The sequence below is a fragment of the Neovison vison genome, chromosome 7, assembly GCF_020171115.1.
Source record: "Neovison vison isolate M4711 chromosome 7, ASM_NN_V1, whole genome shotgun sequence".
Lineage (NCBI taxonomy): Eukaryota > Metazoa > Chordata > Mammalia > Carnivora > Mustelidae > Neogale > Neogale vison.
Window position 1 is genome coordinate 58,946,026 of NC_058097.1, and position 20,305 is coordinate 58,966,330.

A 20,305-nucleotide genomic window follows, 5' to 3' on the forward strand; every position below is an offset into this window, starting at 1 on the left:
CAATAAATAAACTTTAAAATTTTTTTAAATAAAATATAAAAGTCTAATCATCAAAAAAAAATTTTGATCACCAGAGAACAATGAGAAGTCACAAACTGGAAAAATATTTCTGCAATACCAATGAGTAACAAAGATCCCTATGTAGGATATATGAAGAAATTGGTCTATTAACATGCAAAATAGCTTATTTGCACTGAAAATTGGGGGAGAAGTGCTGAGAGTATACCTCACCAAAAAATAATTCATCACTCGAACCATGGAAAAATGCTCATCTCATTAGGAGCCAAAGAAATGGAAATTAAAACCAAAATTAGATACCCTTTCACATCCCCAGAATTGGCACAAAATTCAGACATTTTCATGTCTGAAAATGTTAAGTTTAATAATGAGAACTTTCGTGCACAATTGCTGGGAGTCTGTATTGTATGCTCACTTCAGAAAACAATTTGGCATCAGGTAGTAAGTTTTAAGATGTGACCATGTCCCAGAAATTGTATGTCCAAGCACATATCTGGAGTTAAGTGCTGTTCACAGCAACACTGCTTTACTAGTAAAAAAGAAAAAAGGAGACTGCACACATCCCAAGTGTCCAGTAGTAGAATTGATAAATAAATTATGATCTTGTTATATAATGGAATACTATTCTATAAATAAATGAGTGAATCAGAACTACATCAATATTATGAATAAATCAATCTCAGAAGTGTTGTATTGAACCAAAAAGGAAAAGTTACATAAGTGTGCAAACACTCATAATTCCTTTTATATAGCAGTCAAACTGTGCAACAATTTTTAAGAAATACATTGTTTAGGGATGCAAAGTCATGTGGCAAAATAAAATAGGAGAATAATGAGCCCAAAATTCGGGAAGGATACATCTTATCAGAGAGGAGTGGTCTAGGAAGAGCACACAGGGTTTCAAAGATGAACAGTCATGTTCTTACAATAGCTAATGTGTACAAGGGAGTCATCATGTCTTTATTTTATTTTATTATTTTATTCTTTAGGTAAATTCCAATATAATTAACATACAGTGTTATATTAGCTTCAGGTGTACAATATGGTGATTTGTGGAAGCAGCCCAAGTGTCCATCAACTGATGGATGAATAAAGATGTGGTGTATATACACAAAGGAATATTGTGCAGCCATAAAAAAGAAAGAAATCTTGCCATTTGCAACAACATGGAGGGAATAAGAAGGTATAATGCTGAGTGAAATAAATCTGTCAGAGAAAGACAAAAGCAGCAATACTGGTGCTTATAAGTCTTTTCAGACCAGCTTCTGACTGGGTTAGACCTTCTTATCTCTGAACAAGGCCACTTGGCCTGTAGGGCTGTTCTTGGTCCTGAACAAGGGCTGAGCAGCTAATAGGATGGGCCAAAATGAAATGGTTCTGAAAATGAATTGCAGCTATAGCCTTTGGCCATGGCCTCCTCTTCTCTACTGGACTTCTTCTCTGTCCTCTCTGCAGTACCCTGGTCCTGCTTTTGCCTGCCTCTCCCTTCCAGCTATTCCAATCTTACCTTCACTTCATCTTGAAGGCTGCTTGAGGCTCTCTTGCCTCTCTGATGACATTAGGAGCTCTAGAACACCCTTGATTAATGTTCTGAAGAACAGGGACGTATACCAGAGAAGGAGCTGGGCTCCTGGGGATGATTCAAACATTGCCGGCACATTGCACACACATTTGTCACACCTCGGTTGCACCAAGGGTCTGAGAGGTCCTTATGGCTGACCCGGTTCTCACCCTGAAGAGAACTATATGACCAGCAGCTTGCTTGCTGTGTAACCATGAGCTAGATACTTAATCTCTCTCAGCCCGAGTTAACTACACTGACGATGGTAACAATATTTCCATTGGGAATGAAGATACTGTGTGAACACGGCTTTCATTATTTCCCTGCACTCTGTGTGCACAAGATCCACACGCAGGAAAATGGAGTGCGGCCGCTCACATTCACACTGTTACCCATTGCGCTGAAGTGTGTACACACACATGCACACACCCACATGTAAAACAGAAATCTAACAAAGAACACTTACCTTTATCCTATGTGATTCCCTTTGATATTTCCTCTCATGTTCCGTGCCATGGGACTTTTTTTAAGATTTTATTTTTCCAAAGTAATCTCTACACTGAACACAGGGCGCAAGCTCACACACCCGAGACGAGGAGTCACACACTCCACGGACCAACAGCTAGGTGTGCCATGCCGTGTGGTCTTTACTGCCAGTATTGACCTGATGCATTTCCTTTAGAAGCCTCAGTTCAAAATAATCTGTCATTCAGGTTAAGAGAAGGGCTGGGGGGATCAGACAGAAATTGGTTCCAGCCTGGGCTCGGTCCCTGCCCTAGACCAGGGCTCTGACTCTGCCCCTCGTGTCTTTATCTGCAGTCGGGACCATCTACACTGTCCTGGGCTCTGAATCTCGGGGGGGTCTCCATGGGACCAGCAGTGCCGAACACCCCACAGGTGACCAGCAGGAGGGAGAACTTTTCTGCTCTTCTCTTTTGTTCATTCCCAAATCAAGTGATCGTGTTTTCTTACCTCTCAGCTAGGATGACGCAGGTCCTGCTTTTCTTTTCTAAAGGAGACTCTGGGGAGCAAAGATACTCAGCTTCTACCCCTGGACTTGAGTGAAGATACCCGTGACTTGAAGAGTTGATCTGTCAATTCAGGATGTCAGAAAGGTTTGGGAGAAGCTGTCTCTGGTCCTGAGTGATGGGTTCACCCGCCTCCCTCCATGTCGGCACCCATGTGTTCTCTGAGCAGCCAGGAGAACTCTGTCCTTCCAGCCAGCTGCAAGCAGAAGGAACAGTTTAAATTCAACAGATGGCCCTTAGGGGGCTGTCCTGATCTCTGTGGATTTAGAGACAAGATTCATGAATTGTACTGGAGCTTGGGAGGGCGGCTCGCCACTGAGGTTGGCTCCAAGTCTGTTCTCACACAGATGGAGACCATAATAGACACGAGGATTTGTGCGGGTGCTGGCACGGCAGTGCTGAAAGAGACGTAATTCCTGCTCTCAAGCTGTTCCCAGGAGTCTGAGATAATGACCCCGAAACTGACAAGTACGCATATCACAGCGAGAGATGAGCAGCCCTTGGGTGTTCAGAGTCGGGAACCTGGAGATTTGGGACCTCAGTGCAGGAGGGAGGTCTGAGCTCAGTCTCTCAGAAGTGTTACAATATCACCTTGCTTGAAACAGGACAAGAAACGGAGAGACAGAACATTCTTCCAGCTCACAGAGAAAGTCGAAACAGCCTTTCCCCACAACCTGCTGGATATCTTAGCTGCCAGAGTTAGCATTTACTCTTAGGCATTCTATGCCTGAAACATATCTTTTCCTCTCTAGGCTATGGACGCCCACTGAACAGGTCTCTCCCTTCCTGGAATGCCCAACACAAAACTGGAGGGAGAACTCTCAAATTCAATTTTACCTTTTCTTTTCTCCTTTTGTGTGATCAGATGACATAGACAGATTTAAAAGTAATGCGCCCATTGCTATAACGCAGCGTTCTTTCAGGAACCATAAAACCATTGGTCTATCATATGTTGCAGTCAACAAACACCACAAAATACTTCTGAGCTAATGTGTGACCACATTCTCTGCACTATGTCCTCTGCTCCTCCCATCCTTTAAGGGAATGACGATTAAAATACTTTAACTACTTGTGCATGTACTTGCAGAGCTTTATCCTAGACACACAAGCACCACACGATGCATTTTACACGTCTATGCCCATGTCGGTCCTTCTGTCCAGACGCCTTTTCTTTCCCCTTCGAATGAAATCCAACTCCTCTCTCAAGCTCATGTTCACCTGCTTAGAGAAGCTCTCACCCACTTTTCCTGTTCCAGACACCAGGAATTAACCCTTTCCTCCCCTCTGAGGGAGAAGTGTGCTAAGGTAAACATGGCTTGATCCCCAGCAGGTATCCAGGAATTGGATGGAATGCCTGGGCTCCATCTCCAGTTGGGGAGATGTCCTGGAACTTGGAGCACGAGAATCTGAATCTGAATTCCTGATCTATCATCCAGAGGTTGTGTGACTCGGACCTCCTCGAGTCTCCGCGTCGCCATCTATGAGACAGGGAGGATGATGGTGCCCTGGAAGAGTTCTCGTGAAGATTAAGCTCGTCAGTGCCCATGGAGCACCTATGATGGTTCCTAGCACGTATTAGGAGCTCAGGAAGTGATAGTTATTGATTGTGTTCTTGATACCTGTCAGATGGAGATCACATGCCCTTCTCAGAGAGGATCTAAAGTTACATTAATACAGATGTATACAGATCCAGCCCAGTAATGGACACACCACAGTCAGTTTATGTTAAGTCTTTCCCTTAAGTCTAGAACCTGCTTAGCCCCTGACACTAATATGCCTCTTATTGGCTTTATTATCAGTCCTTCCTTGCTTTTTCTTGAACCACTAAAATGTGATCTCATGCAGAGAAGAGACTCTTATTTCTGTATTCTTGGCAATGAGATGTTTGTTGACTTGGGGTTTGGGGGAGGCTAATATCTGGCCCCTGCCCTGATGAAGTTTTTCTTAAAGGCAATTGCTTTAACTTTGGAATACTTGACCATGGAACATTAGTGATGTGTGGTCAGAGGGAATGCTGGAGGGAAGAAGGAAAGTCTGGAACGGGGATGGCCCGTAATGGACCCTAATGTATTTTCCAATCCTGTATTAGGGGATATTTGTAGAGCTGTCCAGTTTCTGCTAGTGCAAACCTTGCTTCCATAGATATCCTGGCATGCTCATTCTGCCCACACACACAAATAGATCTGTAATATACAATTAGGAAGTCGGACTGCTGGTCAATGTACATTCAACATCTTTATCCACGTTACAAAATTACTATCTGAAAATACTGCATGGATTTACACTCCCATCAAAGACATCTGACAATGCACGTTTTATACCCTTTTAATCACACTCATTCTCTTAAATGGTCTCCATTTTCCAGAACGGATGAGAAAGGACACTATTCTTTCTGTGCACATTTGTGTGTCTAGCAGTGATGGGGCAGAATCAGGACCATGCCGCTAAACTACATCTCCCAGCATCCCTTGCACATCAGTATGACCATGTGACTCATTCCTGGCCAATGACATGTGGGCAGCAGTGACACCTATAACTGCCAGACCTGGTCCTGCAGACCTCAGGTGATGCCTCCTTCTCATTGCCTCTCCCTCTCTCTTTCCCTGCCTGTCTACAGATCAGAGTTTCAGTGGGGAGTCCCAAGGCTCTAGAGGATAATGGGTGCTATAAGGAAAGACCCTGGGTCCCTGGGCAGCTGCAGGAGGGAGGGCACCCCTTGGCAAGCTGCACAGAATCATGGCACAGGCAAGACATAAACCAGCATGCCCCTGCTCCAGGCTCCAATGAGCTGCACACAGGGTAAGTAGAGAGCACAGCACCTCCAGGCTATACCCTGGGTGTTTCCAAGAGGACCAGAAGCAGCCCCATGGGAACCCACTCAGCCCTCGTGGGTCTGCACGAGTGTCCGTCTATCTTCTTGGACCGTGTGTAGTTTACACACCAAGCCCTAGGAGCTGCAGACGCACGAGTGCTGAGTGGGTTCCCATGAGGTTGCAGCTCCCAGGGCTCGGTGTGTAAACTACACATGGTCCAAGAAGAGGGATGGAACAGGTATAGAAATTGGAAAAGAGAAGGAAAAGCATTACTATTTGCACAGAAAATCCTAGGGAATCTACGGAGCACACATTAGAGCTAGTATCTGAGATTAGGAAGATTGTAGCATCAGGACAAGTGCACAGAAACCAGTTTTGTTTCTTTCTTTTTTCTTTTTTTTAAATTTTATTTATTTATTTGACAGATAGAGATCACAAGTAGGCAGAGAGACAGGCAGAAAGAGAGGAGGAAGCAGGCTCTCCGCCGAGCAGAGAGCCCGATGTGGGGCTCGATCCCAGGACACTGGGATCATGACCTGAGCTGAAGGCAGAGGCTTTAACCCACTGAGCCACCCAGGTGCCCCACCAGTTTTGTTTCTAAATGCTAGATGTGGCAATGGGAAAATAAAATTTACAGAATGATTAAGTATACAAAAGTATTGAAAACATTAAATACATGGAAATAAATTGACAGAAAGACACACGTGACCTCCACAGTAAGAAATCTGAAGCATTGCTGACAGGACAGCTAAAGGTTCAAAGTGCTAAATATGGGAGTCACCTCAGAGTCCCCCACAGATGAATGAACACGGACATGTGTGGGGTTTATGTGTACACACACACATGTGCACACATACACAATGGAATGTTACAGAGACATTAGAAAAGATGAGATCATGTCAATGTAGATGGGCCTGGAGGGGACTAGGCAAAGTGAAAGAAGTCAGACAGAGAAAGACAAATACCATATGACTTCACCCCTGTGTGGCATCTAAGAAATAAAAAGGATAAATAAACAATCAAAAAGCGGAATCAGACCTGCAAACCCAGAGAACAAATTGATGGTTTCCAGAGGGAAGGGGTGGAGGATGAGCTAACCGGGTGAAGGGGAGCGGGAGGCACAGGCTTCTGGTGATGGAATGGATACATAACAGGGGTGAAAGGTACAGCATGGGGAATATGGTCAGTGATATGGAAATCAGTTGTACAGGGACAGGTGGCAGCTACACTTGTGGTGAGCATAGCATAGTGTTTGAACTTGTGGAGTCACCCTGTTGTACTCCTGAAACTAATGAAACATGGGTCAGCCACACCCAACAAAAACTTTAAGTGCTACATAAATGGAAAGTTGTGCTATATTTATGATCTGTAAGACTTGATTTTGTCAACAAATGTCAATTCTCCTCAAAAGGATCTCTAGACTCAAAGAAGTCATCTTTATAATTTAAGGAGGCATCTTTATAGAAATAAATAGCTGAGTCTAAAGTTTGTATCGTAATGTAAAGAACCTAGAAGAGCCAAAACTATCTTGAAAAAGAACTAAGTGGGAGGACTTAAAATTCCTGACTGTAATTCTTGCAATAAGGCTCCGGTAATCAAGACAATGTGACATTGATAAAACAAGAGAGCAGTGGATTCACAGAGAATAGAATAGTCTAGAAGTAGAGCCACACTGTGATGCTCAGTCTGAGGTCTGACAAGGATGCCAATACAGCTCAATGAGAGGGTCTTTCCAGCAATCATTTTGGTAAAAATGGATTATGTATGGAAAAAATAAAGCTCAACTTCTAACACACACACACACACACACACACACACACACATTTTTGAGTGGCATCCTACACACAAGTTAGAAAGCTGAAACTATAAACCATCTAGGACAATGTGACCAAGAAAATAGGCAGATTTTGTTAAGATATAAAAATAATACCTGTATAGTTAAATATTCATCATTTAGACTTCACCAGAATTGAAAGCTTCTGTTATTAAAAGGCACTATTGGGGGGCACCTGGGTGGCTCAGTTGGTTAAGCAACTGCCTTCGGCTCAGGTCATGATCCTGGAGTCCCAGGATCAAGTTCCACATCAGGCACCCTGCTCATCAGAGAGCCAGATTCTCCCTCTGCTCCTTGCCCCTTTCATGCTAACACTCTCTCTCTCAAATAAATAAAATCTTTAAAAAAAAAAAAAAGGCACTATTGGGTCACCTGGGTGGCTCACTTGGCTAAGCATCTGCCTTCAGCCCAGGTTGTGGTCCCAGTGTCCAGGATGGGGCCCCAGTTCAGGCTTCCTGCTCAGTGGGGAGTCTCCTTCTCCCTCTCCTTGTACCCCTCCTCCATGCTCATCTCCTCTCTCTCTCAAATAAAAAAAATAAAATCTTTTTTTAAAAAGGCACTACTAAGAATATAGATAGGTTGGACACATGAATGGCTCCGTTGGCTAAGCATCCAACTCTCGACTTGAGCTCAAGTCATGATCTCAGGGTGGTGAGGTCAGGCTCCACGGTCAGCGTGGAGTCGGCTTGGTTCTCTCTCTCTAACTCTCCCCTCCACTTGCACTTGCACACATTCTCTTAAATAAAGAAAAAATAAATATATCCTTTTAAAAAGAATATAGATAGGGGTGCCTGGGTGGCTCAGTGGGTTGGAGCCTCTGCCTTCCGCTCACGTCATGATCTCAGGGTCCTGGGATCGAGCCTTGCATTGGGCTCTCTGCTCCGTGGGGAGCCTGCTTCCTCCCCCTCTCTCTCTGCCTGCCTCTGCCTACTTGTGATCTCTCTCTCTGTGTGTCAAATAAGTGAAAAAATCTTTAAAAAAAAGAATATATATAGGTAATAGTCCAAAGGGATTGACATAAAAGCCTTGGCCTTAATTTTTTATTTAACATATATGTATCAGCATATCACCATGTCAAACATATAAATCTATTTCCTTTTATTTACAGGCCCAGTGTTTATCTCTGAATGTATGTAATGTATTTATTCCATTCATTGTGGATGGATATTAGGCTGTTTCTAATTCTCTTTTCTTTACAAAGATGCTATAAATATCTCCGTATCTGTGACCTAGCTCTACTTGTGGGGACATATAGAAATATCCGTAAGCATTTCTCATTCTAGGAATGAAATGATGGGGTTAAATTTGCACTTCTTGGTTTACTAATAAGGTGGACCATCTTGTCGTTTGAGTTTACCAGTCACTTGTCATTCATCTGTGATGACCCGCTTTCTCATAGACATTATTCACTTTTCCCATGGGTAACTCAGACTTTGTTCTTCATTGACGTGAACTCCTTGTTTATTAGATGGGAAACATAGTCCTTCAGCTTTTCTTCCGCCTTCCAGTATTCTGTGTGGAATTTCGTGGCCATGGCCGATCTTCAGTCCGGAGATGAGAGGTTCCATGACCCAAGACCGGAATCAAGGTCAGTGGAGAGTTTTCCGAAGCGCCGCATGCACCTCCCTGTTCTGCAGGCAGTAGATGACAGGGTCGCACATGGGTGTGAGCACCGTGTAGACGACGGACAGCACCTTGTTGAGGTCCGTGGATTTGATGCGGCTGGGACGGCAGTAGATGAAGAGGGCTGCTGAGTAGAAGATGCCCACCACCACCAGGTGGGAGGCGCAGGTGGAAAAGGCCTTGCGCCGGGCGGCGGCTGACGGCATGCGGAGCACGGCCACCCCGATGGCAGAGTAGGAGGCCAGTGCTACCAACAGTGTCCCACAGAAGATGATGATGGCAGAGATGAAGTCCACCAGCTCGGTCAGGGCCACATGAGTGCAAGACAGGTTGAGCAGAGGGGAGACGTCACAGAAGAAGTGGTTGAGGACGTTGGGACCGCAGTTGAAAAGGATAGTGATGCATGTCGTCTTGGCCACTGAGACCAGTAGCCCCCCCAAGCCATGAGGACAGGGCCAAGCCCAGGCAGACCTGGGGCCTCATAAGCAGGGGATAGTGGAGTGGGTGGCAGATGGCCACATAGCCGTCATAGGCCATGGACGCCAGGAGGGTGCACTCCGTGCAGATGAGGGAAATGAAGAAGAAGAGCTGGGTCATGCAGGCTGTGAAGGGCACATGGCAGGGACCGGTCCGCAGCCCCACGAGCAGGCTGGGCACGGTCACTGACACGTAGCGCATCTCCAGGCAGCTGAGGTTGCCCAGGAAGAAGTACGTGGGCTTGTGGAGCTCGCTGTGACTGCACACGAGGTAGATGACGAGCGTGTTCTCCAGGAGGGTCAGCACGTAGCGGTTCAGGAAGATGGCAAACAGGACATCCCTTATGTCCACCCTGGTGGACAAGCCCAGCAAGACAAACTCCCGGACTCTGTTCATGTTGCCTGTCTCCAGGGACCTCTCCATCTGAGAACAAACACATCTATGATATATTTTGCACATCTTTCTCTTCACAGCTTGCCTTCCTGTAGATCCAAGCCTTTATACCACCAAGTAAATGAAATAAACTCATATCTTGTTTCTCTCCCTCCACTCTTGCTTCATCTCCGCACAGCTGCTGGGGGGGTGTCTTTCAAAATCATCGATCATAAAGGGTTACTCCACTGCTTAAAGCCCTTGACACATTCCCATTATCCTTAGAATAAACATCACATGTCCTACCATGGCTCTCAAGCCCCCAATTTTCTGTTCCTTGCCAATTACTTCAGTTTTAACTCATGCCATGGCTCCTTTTCTCATACCCACTGGTGTCGCTCTCGCCATCAAGAACGACCCGGGGGCACACAGGGTGGCAAGCTTCTTTATTGCGCTCTCTTCATAGCCTCCTCTCCTACACGGAAGTTCACACATATATATACAGTTTGCAACAGCCAATGAGCAGCCCTTACATGCAGCGCGCGTGTGATCATTCCCTTCCACCACCTAAGGGTCACGCAGTGTTCATGCACCTCTTACATAAGCTGTCAGCCAATCACATCTAGTTCCTCAAAAGCACATGCGCCATCTTGTTCTTGTTCTGCCAGCGTGGCTCCCGACAGCTCCCCCTTTTTTATTTTATTTATATGTGATGGCTGAGACCGTGCCTGTCTTAGGTTGCCGATCCTCACTACCCATGCTTACCCGTCATTGGGTACTCCTCCTGGTCGAGGGCCCCTGTCTTAGGTTGCTATGATGTGGGATCAGTCTTACCCATCTTTGACTACCGGTCTAGCATGCTTAGCCATACTTGGAGGGAGTTACCAGCCTCGAGAGCCATCATGGCCTGGGCCATGAGTTGTTGCTGTCAATGCTGTGGACGACCGAGGCTACAAAACCAGTGTATCATAAATACATTGGCTATCACTAGCAGGATGGCCAAGGCTCCCAGGCCGGCCCATTGTTTGAGGAACGATGCTGCAGCATGTTAAGCCAATCTTGGACTGAGGCAATGGGCACCTTAGTGGCATTTAGGGTGACAATTTGGGCTCTTAACTGTCAGGTTAAATTCTGGAACTTGAGATTCCAGGTACCATTGAGCATATGTCCCAGCTGTTTGGAGAGATTTGCCGCAATAGTTAAATTACTATAAGTTACTGGGGTAACACCGAGTCCTGGCATGTTGCTTATGCATCCAACAGCCAATAATGACCCCAGGATATCAACCTGTTCTTGTACTAGATCTACTCTCTGATTTACAATGAGAATCCCTGCATGTAAATGTCCATTGATTTGGTCTTGTGTTGCGAAAGCCTCGGCCACCAGTCCTGTGACGTTGAGAGTTGCAGCAGTTTGTACTGATGTTGTTAGCGCTATTGCTGCGGCGGCTGCGGCGGCCGTAGACGCTGCAATGGCTGCAATTACGGCTGCGGTGATCCCAAAGTCTCGTTTGTGGCGAAGCAACACCGGCAAATTGTTCGAGTCCACTTGTAGAATATCTGATTCATTTGTCAGGGGCAGTGGGAACGGCCACACTTTCACGAGAGCCCACAGCTGAACTGGCTCTGCCATTGTCTTGGTGTTGGGATGTAGATTTATCATCATCATCATCCACAGGGTCCACAGGCTCCATGACCACCATCCTCGTGAGCCTCTCCGGCACCCAGATTGGAGTTGGCGCATCCTGAGGAAAAACACAGAGAGATCCTCGGTGCCATCGGAGCACCGGGTCCGGGCCTCTCCAGAGGCCTGTAAGTATATCTTTCCATTTGACCATCATTTGCATCTTTTTTTGCTGGCCCCAATGTCGCTCTGCAGTGGAAAGGCCATCTTTGTCCAGGGTTAGAAAATTTAAAATGAAGGTTACTAGGTTAGTGAGATCCTTAGGTGTGTTGTAGTCCTCCCCTATTCCCCCTTTTTAAATTTTTTGTAGGGTTGTTTTAAATGTTAGGTGGGCTCTCTCCACCACTCCTTGACCTTGTGGATTATATGGTATTCCAGTGCTATGTTGAATATTGTAGCATGCTAAAAAAAACTCTTAAGAGCTTTGGAGGTGTAAGCAGGTGCGTTATCTGTTTTTAGATTTTTAGGTACTCCCCAGCATGCAAAGCTGTGCAAGCAATGGGTCATCACATTCTTTGCATTTTCACCCCTTAGGGGGGTTGCACTGATTATTCCAGAGCAGGTGTCAACACTTAAGTTTAAATATTGTTGCTGTAAATAGGTCAGCGCAGCTGGGAGAGTCTGCGCATCATTACCACAAATTAGAATATCATCCATATAGTGATAACAGTAAACATTTGGGAACGCATTTCGGAATGGCTTTAGAGCCCTGCTGACATATATCTGACACATGGTCGGACTATTGGCCATACCTTGAGGGAGCACTGTCCACTCATATCTGTGATCAGGCTCAGTATGATTGATGGCCGGCAAGGTAAAAAAGATCTTTTTGTGTCATCTTGATGTAGGGGTATGGAAAAGAAACAATCCTTGATATCAATTACTATAGAAGGCCAATCTTTAGGCAAGGCAGTGACAACTGGGAGACCCAGTTGGATGGGTCCCATTATTTGCATCTGGCTATTTATTTGTCTTAAATCATGTAATAATCTCCATTTCCCTGATTTTTTCTTTATAACAAATATGGGGGTATTCCAGGGAGATACTGATTCACGTAAGTGCCCAGCTTTAAGCTGTTCCTCAACCAAATGTTTTGCAGCTGTTAATTTTTCTTTTGTCAATGGCCACTGAGGCACCCATCGCGGTGTGTCATCCTTCCATTCAATCTTTATTGCCTCAGTGGCCACTGGGAAAAACCCTGGCCTCCCATGGGTGTTGGTTCAGGAGTCCCCTGCCCTTTTGGGCCCAGGCCGTGACCAGGTTTATAGCCCATGGCTTTCATCATATTTCTAGCGTTGTCACTATAAATTCTTTCTGTGGTTAATACAACATCCATTTGTCCAAGTACATCTCGTCCCCAGAGGGTTATTGGGAGAGAACATACATAGGGCTGAAAAACTCCCTTATGGCCTTCCTCATCCTCCCAATCTAGTGATGAGGCACTGATATCTGGGCTGGTAGCTACTCCTAACCCTCTCAGAGTTTGGTTGGCCTTAACGAGTGCCCATTGTTTTGGCCAATCTGCTAGATTTATTATACTCTTATCTGCTCCTGTATCCAATAGTCCCCAGAATTGTTTTCCTCTTATTTTTAGAATTGTCATAGGCCTATCTTTCATGTCCATTGTTAAACAGGCTAGAGAAGCCCCTGTTGATCCGAACCCTCCACTCCTTTGCCTGCCTGTAGATTCATAATTGTCATGTTTACTAGGCAGTATCAAAAGTTGAGCAATTCTATCCCCTGGATTGATAACTGAGATGCCCTTTGGGGATGACACTAGGATTTTTACCTCCCCTGTAAAATCTGGATCGATCACCCCAGGGTGGACAATAAGGCCTCGCAGGGTGGAAGAGCTTCTGCCTAGAAGTAGTCCTACTGTGCCCTCTGGTGGGCCCCCGTGAAAGTCGGAGGGCAGTGCCTGCACTCCCATTTCTGGGGTTAAGACCAATCTGGTGGCGGCACAGATGTCAAGTCCTGCTGAGCCTGAGGTGGCTCTTCTGGGCCTGTCGGTGGGCACGATTGTCTCTGCACTTGTGGCAGCGTCATAACCGCCCCGTACATTTGATTCGGGCCCCGGGGGGATGGGCCCTGCTTCCCGTTTTTTGAATTTCCCCAATTATTTGTGGGAAGGACGTTTCCTTCAATATCAGCCACAGAGCGACATTCGCTAGCCCAGTGATTTCCTTTTCTGCACCTCGGGCAAAGTTGCGGTTTAGGGCCTCCCTGCAGTTTAGCCAAGGGTGCTCCTTCTGGCCTTACAAACTTAACTGGCTGCGGCTGTTTCTGTCCCCCCACTTGGGTCCCTCGTTTTGGGCAATCCCTTTTCAGATGGCCTTCCTGGCCACACAGGAAGCACCCTTTGGGACGAGTCCCCCCAGCGCCTTGTAAGGCCTGTGCAAAGGCAGCGGCCATAACTTGACCTTGGACCATTGGTCCCGAGATGTCTCTGCAAACTTTAATATATGCTGAAAAATCCTTCGCCTTCCAAGGACTAATGGCTTCTCTGCACCATTTATTAGCATTCTCAAAGGCTAGCTGCTTGACCAATGGCATAGCTGTGTCCGCGTCCCCGAACATTCTGCCTGCTATTTGCATTAATCTGTCCACAAAGTCTGCACAAGTTTCATTTGGTCCTTGTATCACCTTGGACAGTTGCCCCTGTAAGTCTCCTGCCCTCCGCAGAGTCTTCCAAGCCCTTAAGGCTGCAGTTGCTATCTGCTGTTACACTCCAGGTGGATAATTGCTCTGTGCATGGGATCCGAGGTATTGTCCTATGCCTGTTAACATGTCTATGTTCCATTGAGGATTACCTGCGGCTGCATTTCTCTGCGCTGTGTCCTGACAGTTATCCTGATTTGGGATCTTCCACTCCAAATATTGACCTCCGGTCAAAACTGCTTTAGCTAGGTTGCCCCAGTCCTCAGGAGTGAGGAAAAGGCTCCCTATAGTTTCTACCAGGGACACAGTAAAGACAGCCTGGGGCCCATAAGACATGACTGCCTCCTTTAATTGCTTTACTAGTTTAAAGTCCAGAGGCTGGTGATATCTCTGTTGATTCTGATCCTCCATAACGGGGAAAAACCCCCTTTCCGGACCAAGAACCTCCCTCCAGTTTTGAGCAGTGCAAGTTGGACAATGGCAAGTTCTGGAACAGCTAGATTTATAAGGTGGAGGCCACTCATAAGGTGGAGCGGTTGGGCCGGGATGCGGAAGAGTAGGGTCCACCATCGCTGTAGCTTCCGCTTTTAATTTTAACTGCGCCACAGCGTCTTCTTCCGCTTTTAATTTTAACTGCGCCACAGCTTCCTCTCACAATTTTAACTCCGCCATGGCCTTTCTTAGTGCTTCCTCTTTTTTCTCAAGCTGTTTTTTAACCTCCTCTAAGGCCTGTAGACCTTGTGATTCCTCCCTTCTATTTTTCTCCTTTTCTTCTATGTCATTTAGCTCACTGTCCGAGAGCCCTTCTGAGCTTTCACTTTCAGAATCGGAGTCTCGTGAGGACCCTTTATGGGACTCCTCCTTCACTTGCTCAAAAACTTCCTCTCCCTGTTGCACTGCTTGCTTTAAGGGCTCTCGTGTAGATTGTAAGCAGACCCTCACCAAAGACCACACGGCAAGAGTTCCACGTGCGATATTTGGACTGCGCCTGAGATCTTCCCCTAAATGCTCCCATTGCGGAATATTCAGCAGCCCCTCCTCTAGGAACCAGGGAGCGACCTCCCCCACCTCTCTTAAAAATGAGCGGGCCGTTTTCGCTTTCAAGGATGTGCCATTTGCCTTAAGAAGGTCCCTTAACGGCCCCTCCATTCTATACCTAGCCATCTCGTTTCCCATTCCGGAAACCTTTACTTTTCTCGTCCCTAAGGAACTTCCCTGTCACAAGACAGAAATGGGTGCACTCTTACCTTATCGTTGCCTAGCTCCCGTGTGTCCTCCCACCACGTAAGCGCTCCCAGGTTTCGGCACCACTTGTTGCTCTCGCCATCAAGAACGACCCGGGGGCACACAGGGTGGCAAGCTTCTTTATTGCGCTCTCTTCATAGCCTCCTCTCCTACACGGAAGTTCACACATATATATACAGTTTGCAACAGCCAATGAGCAGCCCTTACATGCGGCGCGCGTGTGATCATTCCCTTCCACCACCTAAGGGTCACGCAGTGTTCATGCACCTCTTACATAAGCTGTCAGCCAATCACATCTAGTTCCTCAAAAGCACATGCGCCATCTTGTTCTTGTTCTGCCAGCGTGGCTCCTGACACACTGGAGCCCCATAGGTGCCCTTTTACTTCCTCAAATACTCCAACATCCTTCCAGCCTGAAATAATTCCCACACAAAGTCCCTTCTTTCTGAAACAGCCTTCTCTCCATTCTTGTTTTTCCCATTTTGGGGAATCCTTGACATCCTTGGCATGAGTTTTTCAATGTCTTATCCTTAGAAAATCTCCTATTAGACCTGATGTCATTATTCCTTACCCCTGCAACCCCTTACTTCCTTCCAGAGTGATTCTTGTTCATTTCATTTATTTTAAATTATTTGCACAAGCTGGAGGTTGTCAGAGGCGGGTGGAGGGACAGGAGAAATAGATGGAGGGAATTCGGGAGTGCACTTGTGATGAGCACTGAGTAATGTAGAGAAGTGTTGAATCGCTATATTGTATGCCTGAGACAAATCTAACACTGGGTGTTGATGATACTGGGATTTGAATGAGTGAATGAATGAAATTACTTGCATGCTTGTTCAGTTGTGCAATGTCTCTCCAACTGGACTGTAAGCCCCTTGAGGAAAGAGGTGGGGTCTATGTCATTCAGAGCTCTAACCGCAGACCCTAGCAAAGCAATACACTGCCAGGTTTGTCACGGGCTCTCCACATGCTCATTCAAAACCTGGAGCACTGGAGGGGACTTTCAGGCGTCACGCTCCTCAGCAGGAGCCAGGAACCAGACGTTGACCAGATCACCAGCCCCAGGGTCGATGAGTCCAGGGAGGCCTTGGAAGAAACACAAGCCACAGGGGAATGGACTGGGCAGGGAGACCTTTTAAGATCCCGCCCTCAAATAAACCAGAGGAAGACAGCCATTTCTTTTTTCATCTTACTATTTTTGTCTTTGTATTGCTGGTGTCTGCGTTACCTATCACAACAAAAGGAAGATTTTCCTCCTGGTTCACAGCAGGAAATGGTCTTTGTTCCAAAACAGTGGAATGTCACCGTCTAGTCCAGAATGTTAATGCGTGGTGCCTTCTTTTCTGAAGAAGATCGCTGAGGTTCTCTGGGGCTACGAGCACAAAGTGAGGACACTGGGATTTTTTTTTTTCCAAACCAGTTCTGCCTGATTTTACTACCTACTGGTGCCCCGTCTGAGGCTGCCCTATTTAGGAAACATGTCCCTGGTCTGTTTGAGAGTTCCATGAGTCCCGTTCTGTCCCAGAACCTTCCCTGGCACCATCCCAAATTCACAGCACAGATGACCTTTAGGCCAATCCCACTCTGGCTTCTGCCTTTTACAGGGATCTCCACACGCTGAGAAGTAATCACCAATGATCCCATCTTTCAGATGTGAAAACTAAAGATCAAAGAGTCCGTTTGTTTCCCAAGGCCTCCCAGCAGGAAGTCGTGGAATACAGACTCAGCTTCCCAGGTAGGCTGACGCAGCGAGTCATGTTGTATTCTCCCTTTCCTGGGATTTGGGGTGACATTTTCATTTTACTTGTCTGGAAACACGTTGGCAGAGAGGAAAAGGAGATTATTCTTCTACTCTAGAAAGGGAAAGTTAGGACTGGAAGGACCATTTGAAGGTTCTCAGTTTGACGGCCTCATTTTTTTAGGGGGGGGAACTGATTACCTACCCCAGTGAAGGACTGCAGTCAATGTGATCGCCTGGTTAGAATGGATTTGAGGGAGGCTCAGCCAGTTAAGCGTCTGCCTTCTGCTCGGGTCATGATCCCGGGGTCCTGGGATCGAGCCCCTCATGGGGCTCCCTGCCCTGTGGAGAGCCTGCTTCTCCCTCTCCCTCTGCTGCTCCCCTCCCCGTCAAATACAGAGATAAAAATCTTTAAAAAAACAAATTTGAGTTTCCCATAATACCAGATGTCAAGTGGCTGCGGCTGGACGGTCTTGGGTTCCCAGACTAAGACTATAGGCAGGGTCCTGTGTCACCGTGGCACTCACCTGCAGAGGAAGCTTTTCTAGCCCCATTTTACTGATGAGGAATCAGAGGTGTAGAAAGTATAAGGCAGTGCTGAACTTACGTCAGTCAGTTGCGGAGGTGGCCCCCAGTTCAGCTGGGCTCAGATGAAGATCTGCGTTCTGGAGCAATCGTCGCCCAGTCCCTTCACCACGTGGGGTCCCGAGTCCCCCTGATCGCACTTCTAACCTCAGAGAGGGTTGGGAGCAGCAACGAGGTGAACACACTCACTGCTCACGTGAAGGCTGTGCACTTGGCTCTAACAGTGGCTGGAGCTGTGCCCAGTCCTGACACAGGCACCCCACGTCCGCCCACAGTGTCCCCGCACCCAGGAAGCTCCCTGGGGTCCTGAGTGAGAGTCTCCAGCCAAGCCCATCCAGCCAAGGGGACAGCAGAGCTCTGGCTGGTGTGAAGCAAGAGCCCCCCGACTGCCCTCTTCTCCTCCAGTCCACCCCCATCCGGGTTTCCTCTGTGTGATGCCCCTACTCTGCACTCCTGCTTTGTTTACAGTCCCTCCCTTTGTCCCTGAGCCAGACTTGCCCGGGCTGTGAAGTGTCCCATGGGTCAGACGTCACAGCTGGCACCTTAGATGCCAAGAGGTTTGGTTTGGTTTGTTTTTTTTGTTGTTGTTGTTGTTGTTGTTGTTTTTGGTTTTTTTTGCTTATTATACATAAGAACAAGTTGATTAAATTTCAAAGGTCACTTTGGAATTCTTCAGCCCAGAATCAGAGTGCAAAGTGACTATTTAGGATTTGTGTTTCATCCCAAAAACATGTACCAAACATTGGCAATGCAGTGTGCACTGGGCTAGGCACACTGGGGACATGCCCCGCCCTAAGGAGTTTCCTATCTGACTCTTATCTACTCGAGGTGGACAAGTGACTTAGCCTGTCTGGCAGTCAATAGCCTTTTTAAAAAAAAAAAAAAAAGATGCAGTTATCTCCATCTCAAACTATGACTGCTATGTAAGAAGGACAGTTACCGTATGATTGTGCTGACATGTGGAATATAAAAACAAAACAAATGAATAAGCGAACCAAAAGCAGACCCATAAGTATCAGAGAACAAACGGGTAGTTGCCAGAGGGGCAGGGGTGAGGATGGGCAAGACGGGCGAAGGAGAGCGGGAGGGGCAGGCTGCCTGGGATGGAGTAAGTCAGTCATGGGAATGAAAGGGCCCATCGCAGAAACTAAAGTCACTGATATGGTGCGAGTGCTGTGTGGTGACAGATCATGACTGTGGAGAAGTTGACTCCCTATTCTGTGCACCTGCCACTAATGGAACACTTTGCGTCAACTATACACAGATAAAAACATTATCCATTCGTCCGTTGAAGGGCATCTCAGCTCTTTCCACAGTTTGGCGACTGTGGCCATTGCTGCTATGAACATGGGGGTACAGATGGCCCTTCTTTTCACTACGTCTGTATATTTGGGGTAAATACCCAGAAGTGCAATTGCAGGGTCATAGGGAAGCTCTATTTTTAATTTCTTGAGGAATCTCCACACTGTTCTCCAAAGAGGCTGCACCAACTTGCATTCCCACCAACAGTGTAAGAGGGTTCCCCTTTCTCCACATCCTCTCCAACACATGTTGCTTCCTGTCTTGTTAATTTTGGCCATTCTAACTGGTGTAAGGTGGTATCTCAGTGTGGTTTTTATTTGAATCTCCCTGATGGTTAATGATGATGAACATTTTTTCATGTGTCTGTTATCCATTTGTATGTCTTCTTTGGAAGACACTTTCAAAAATTTTTATTTTTTAAAATTTTTAAACATTTTTTTAAAGATTTTTATTTATTTTGACAGAGAGAGTTCACAATTAGGCAGAGAGGCAGGCAGAGAGAGAAAGGAGGAAGCAGGCTTTCCGCAGAGCAGAGAGCCCCATGTGGGGCTCGATCCCAGGACCCTGGGATCATGACCTGAGCCGAAGGCAGAGGCTTTAACCCACTGAGCCACCCAGGTGCCCCAAAATTTTTAAACATTTTTAAATTCTTAAAATTTTTTTTAAATTTTTAAAAATTTTGTTATGTTAGTCACCATTCAGTAGGTCATTAATGTTTGATGTAGTGTCCCAAGATCGTTGTTTGTGTGTAACACCCAGTGCTCCATGCCATTTGATTTGATTATTTGGTTTTTGGGTGTTGAGTTTGAGGAGTTCTTTATAGATCTTGGATATTAGGCCCTTATCTGTATGTCATTTGTGAATATCTCCTCCCATTCCGTGGGTTTCCTCTTTGTTTTGTTGACTCTTTCCTTTGCTGAGCAGAAGCTTTTGATCTTGATGAAGTCCCGAAAGTTCTTTTTTCCCTTTTGTTTCCCTTGCCTTTGGAGACATGTCTTGCAAAGAGTTGCCATGTCTGAGGTAGAAAAGGTTACTGCCTGTGTTCTCCTCTAGGATTTTGATGGATTCCTGTCTCACACTGAGGTCTTCCATCCATTGTGAGTTTATCTTTGTATGTGGGATAAGAGAATGGTCCAGTTTCATTCTTCTGCATGTGGCTGTCCAATTTTCCCAGCACCCATTTGTTGAAAAGATTGTCTTTTTTCCACTGAATTTTCTTTCCTGCTTTGTTGAGAATTAGTTGACCATAGAGTTGAGGATCCGTTTCTGGATTCTCTTTTCTGTTTCATCAATGTATATGTCTGTTTTGTGAGTCTAGATTATTACAGCTTTGTAATAGATCTTGAAGTCCAAAACTCTGATGCCTTC

General features: G+C 46.2%; 1 protein-coding gene across 1 annotated transcript; it reads right to left on the reverse strand.

Moving 5' to 3' along the window:
* Positions 1 to 8,337: 8,337 nt before the first annotated feature.
* On the reverse strand, positions 8,338 to 10,185 carry LOC122912151 (olfactory receptor 5-like). The gene is given in 2 exon segments (XM_044257554.1): positions 8,338 to 9,317; positions 9,319 to 10,185. Coding segments are annotated over 2 exon segments (969 nt in total). The 5' UTR covers positions 9,814 to 10,185; the 3' UTR covers positions 8,338 to 8,843.
* Positions 10,186 to 20,305: the final 10,120 nt, after the last annotated feature.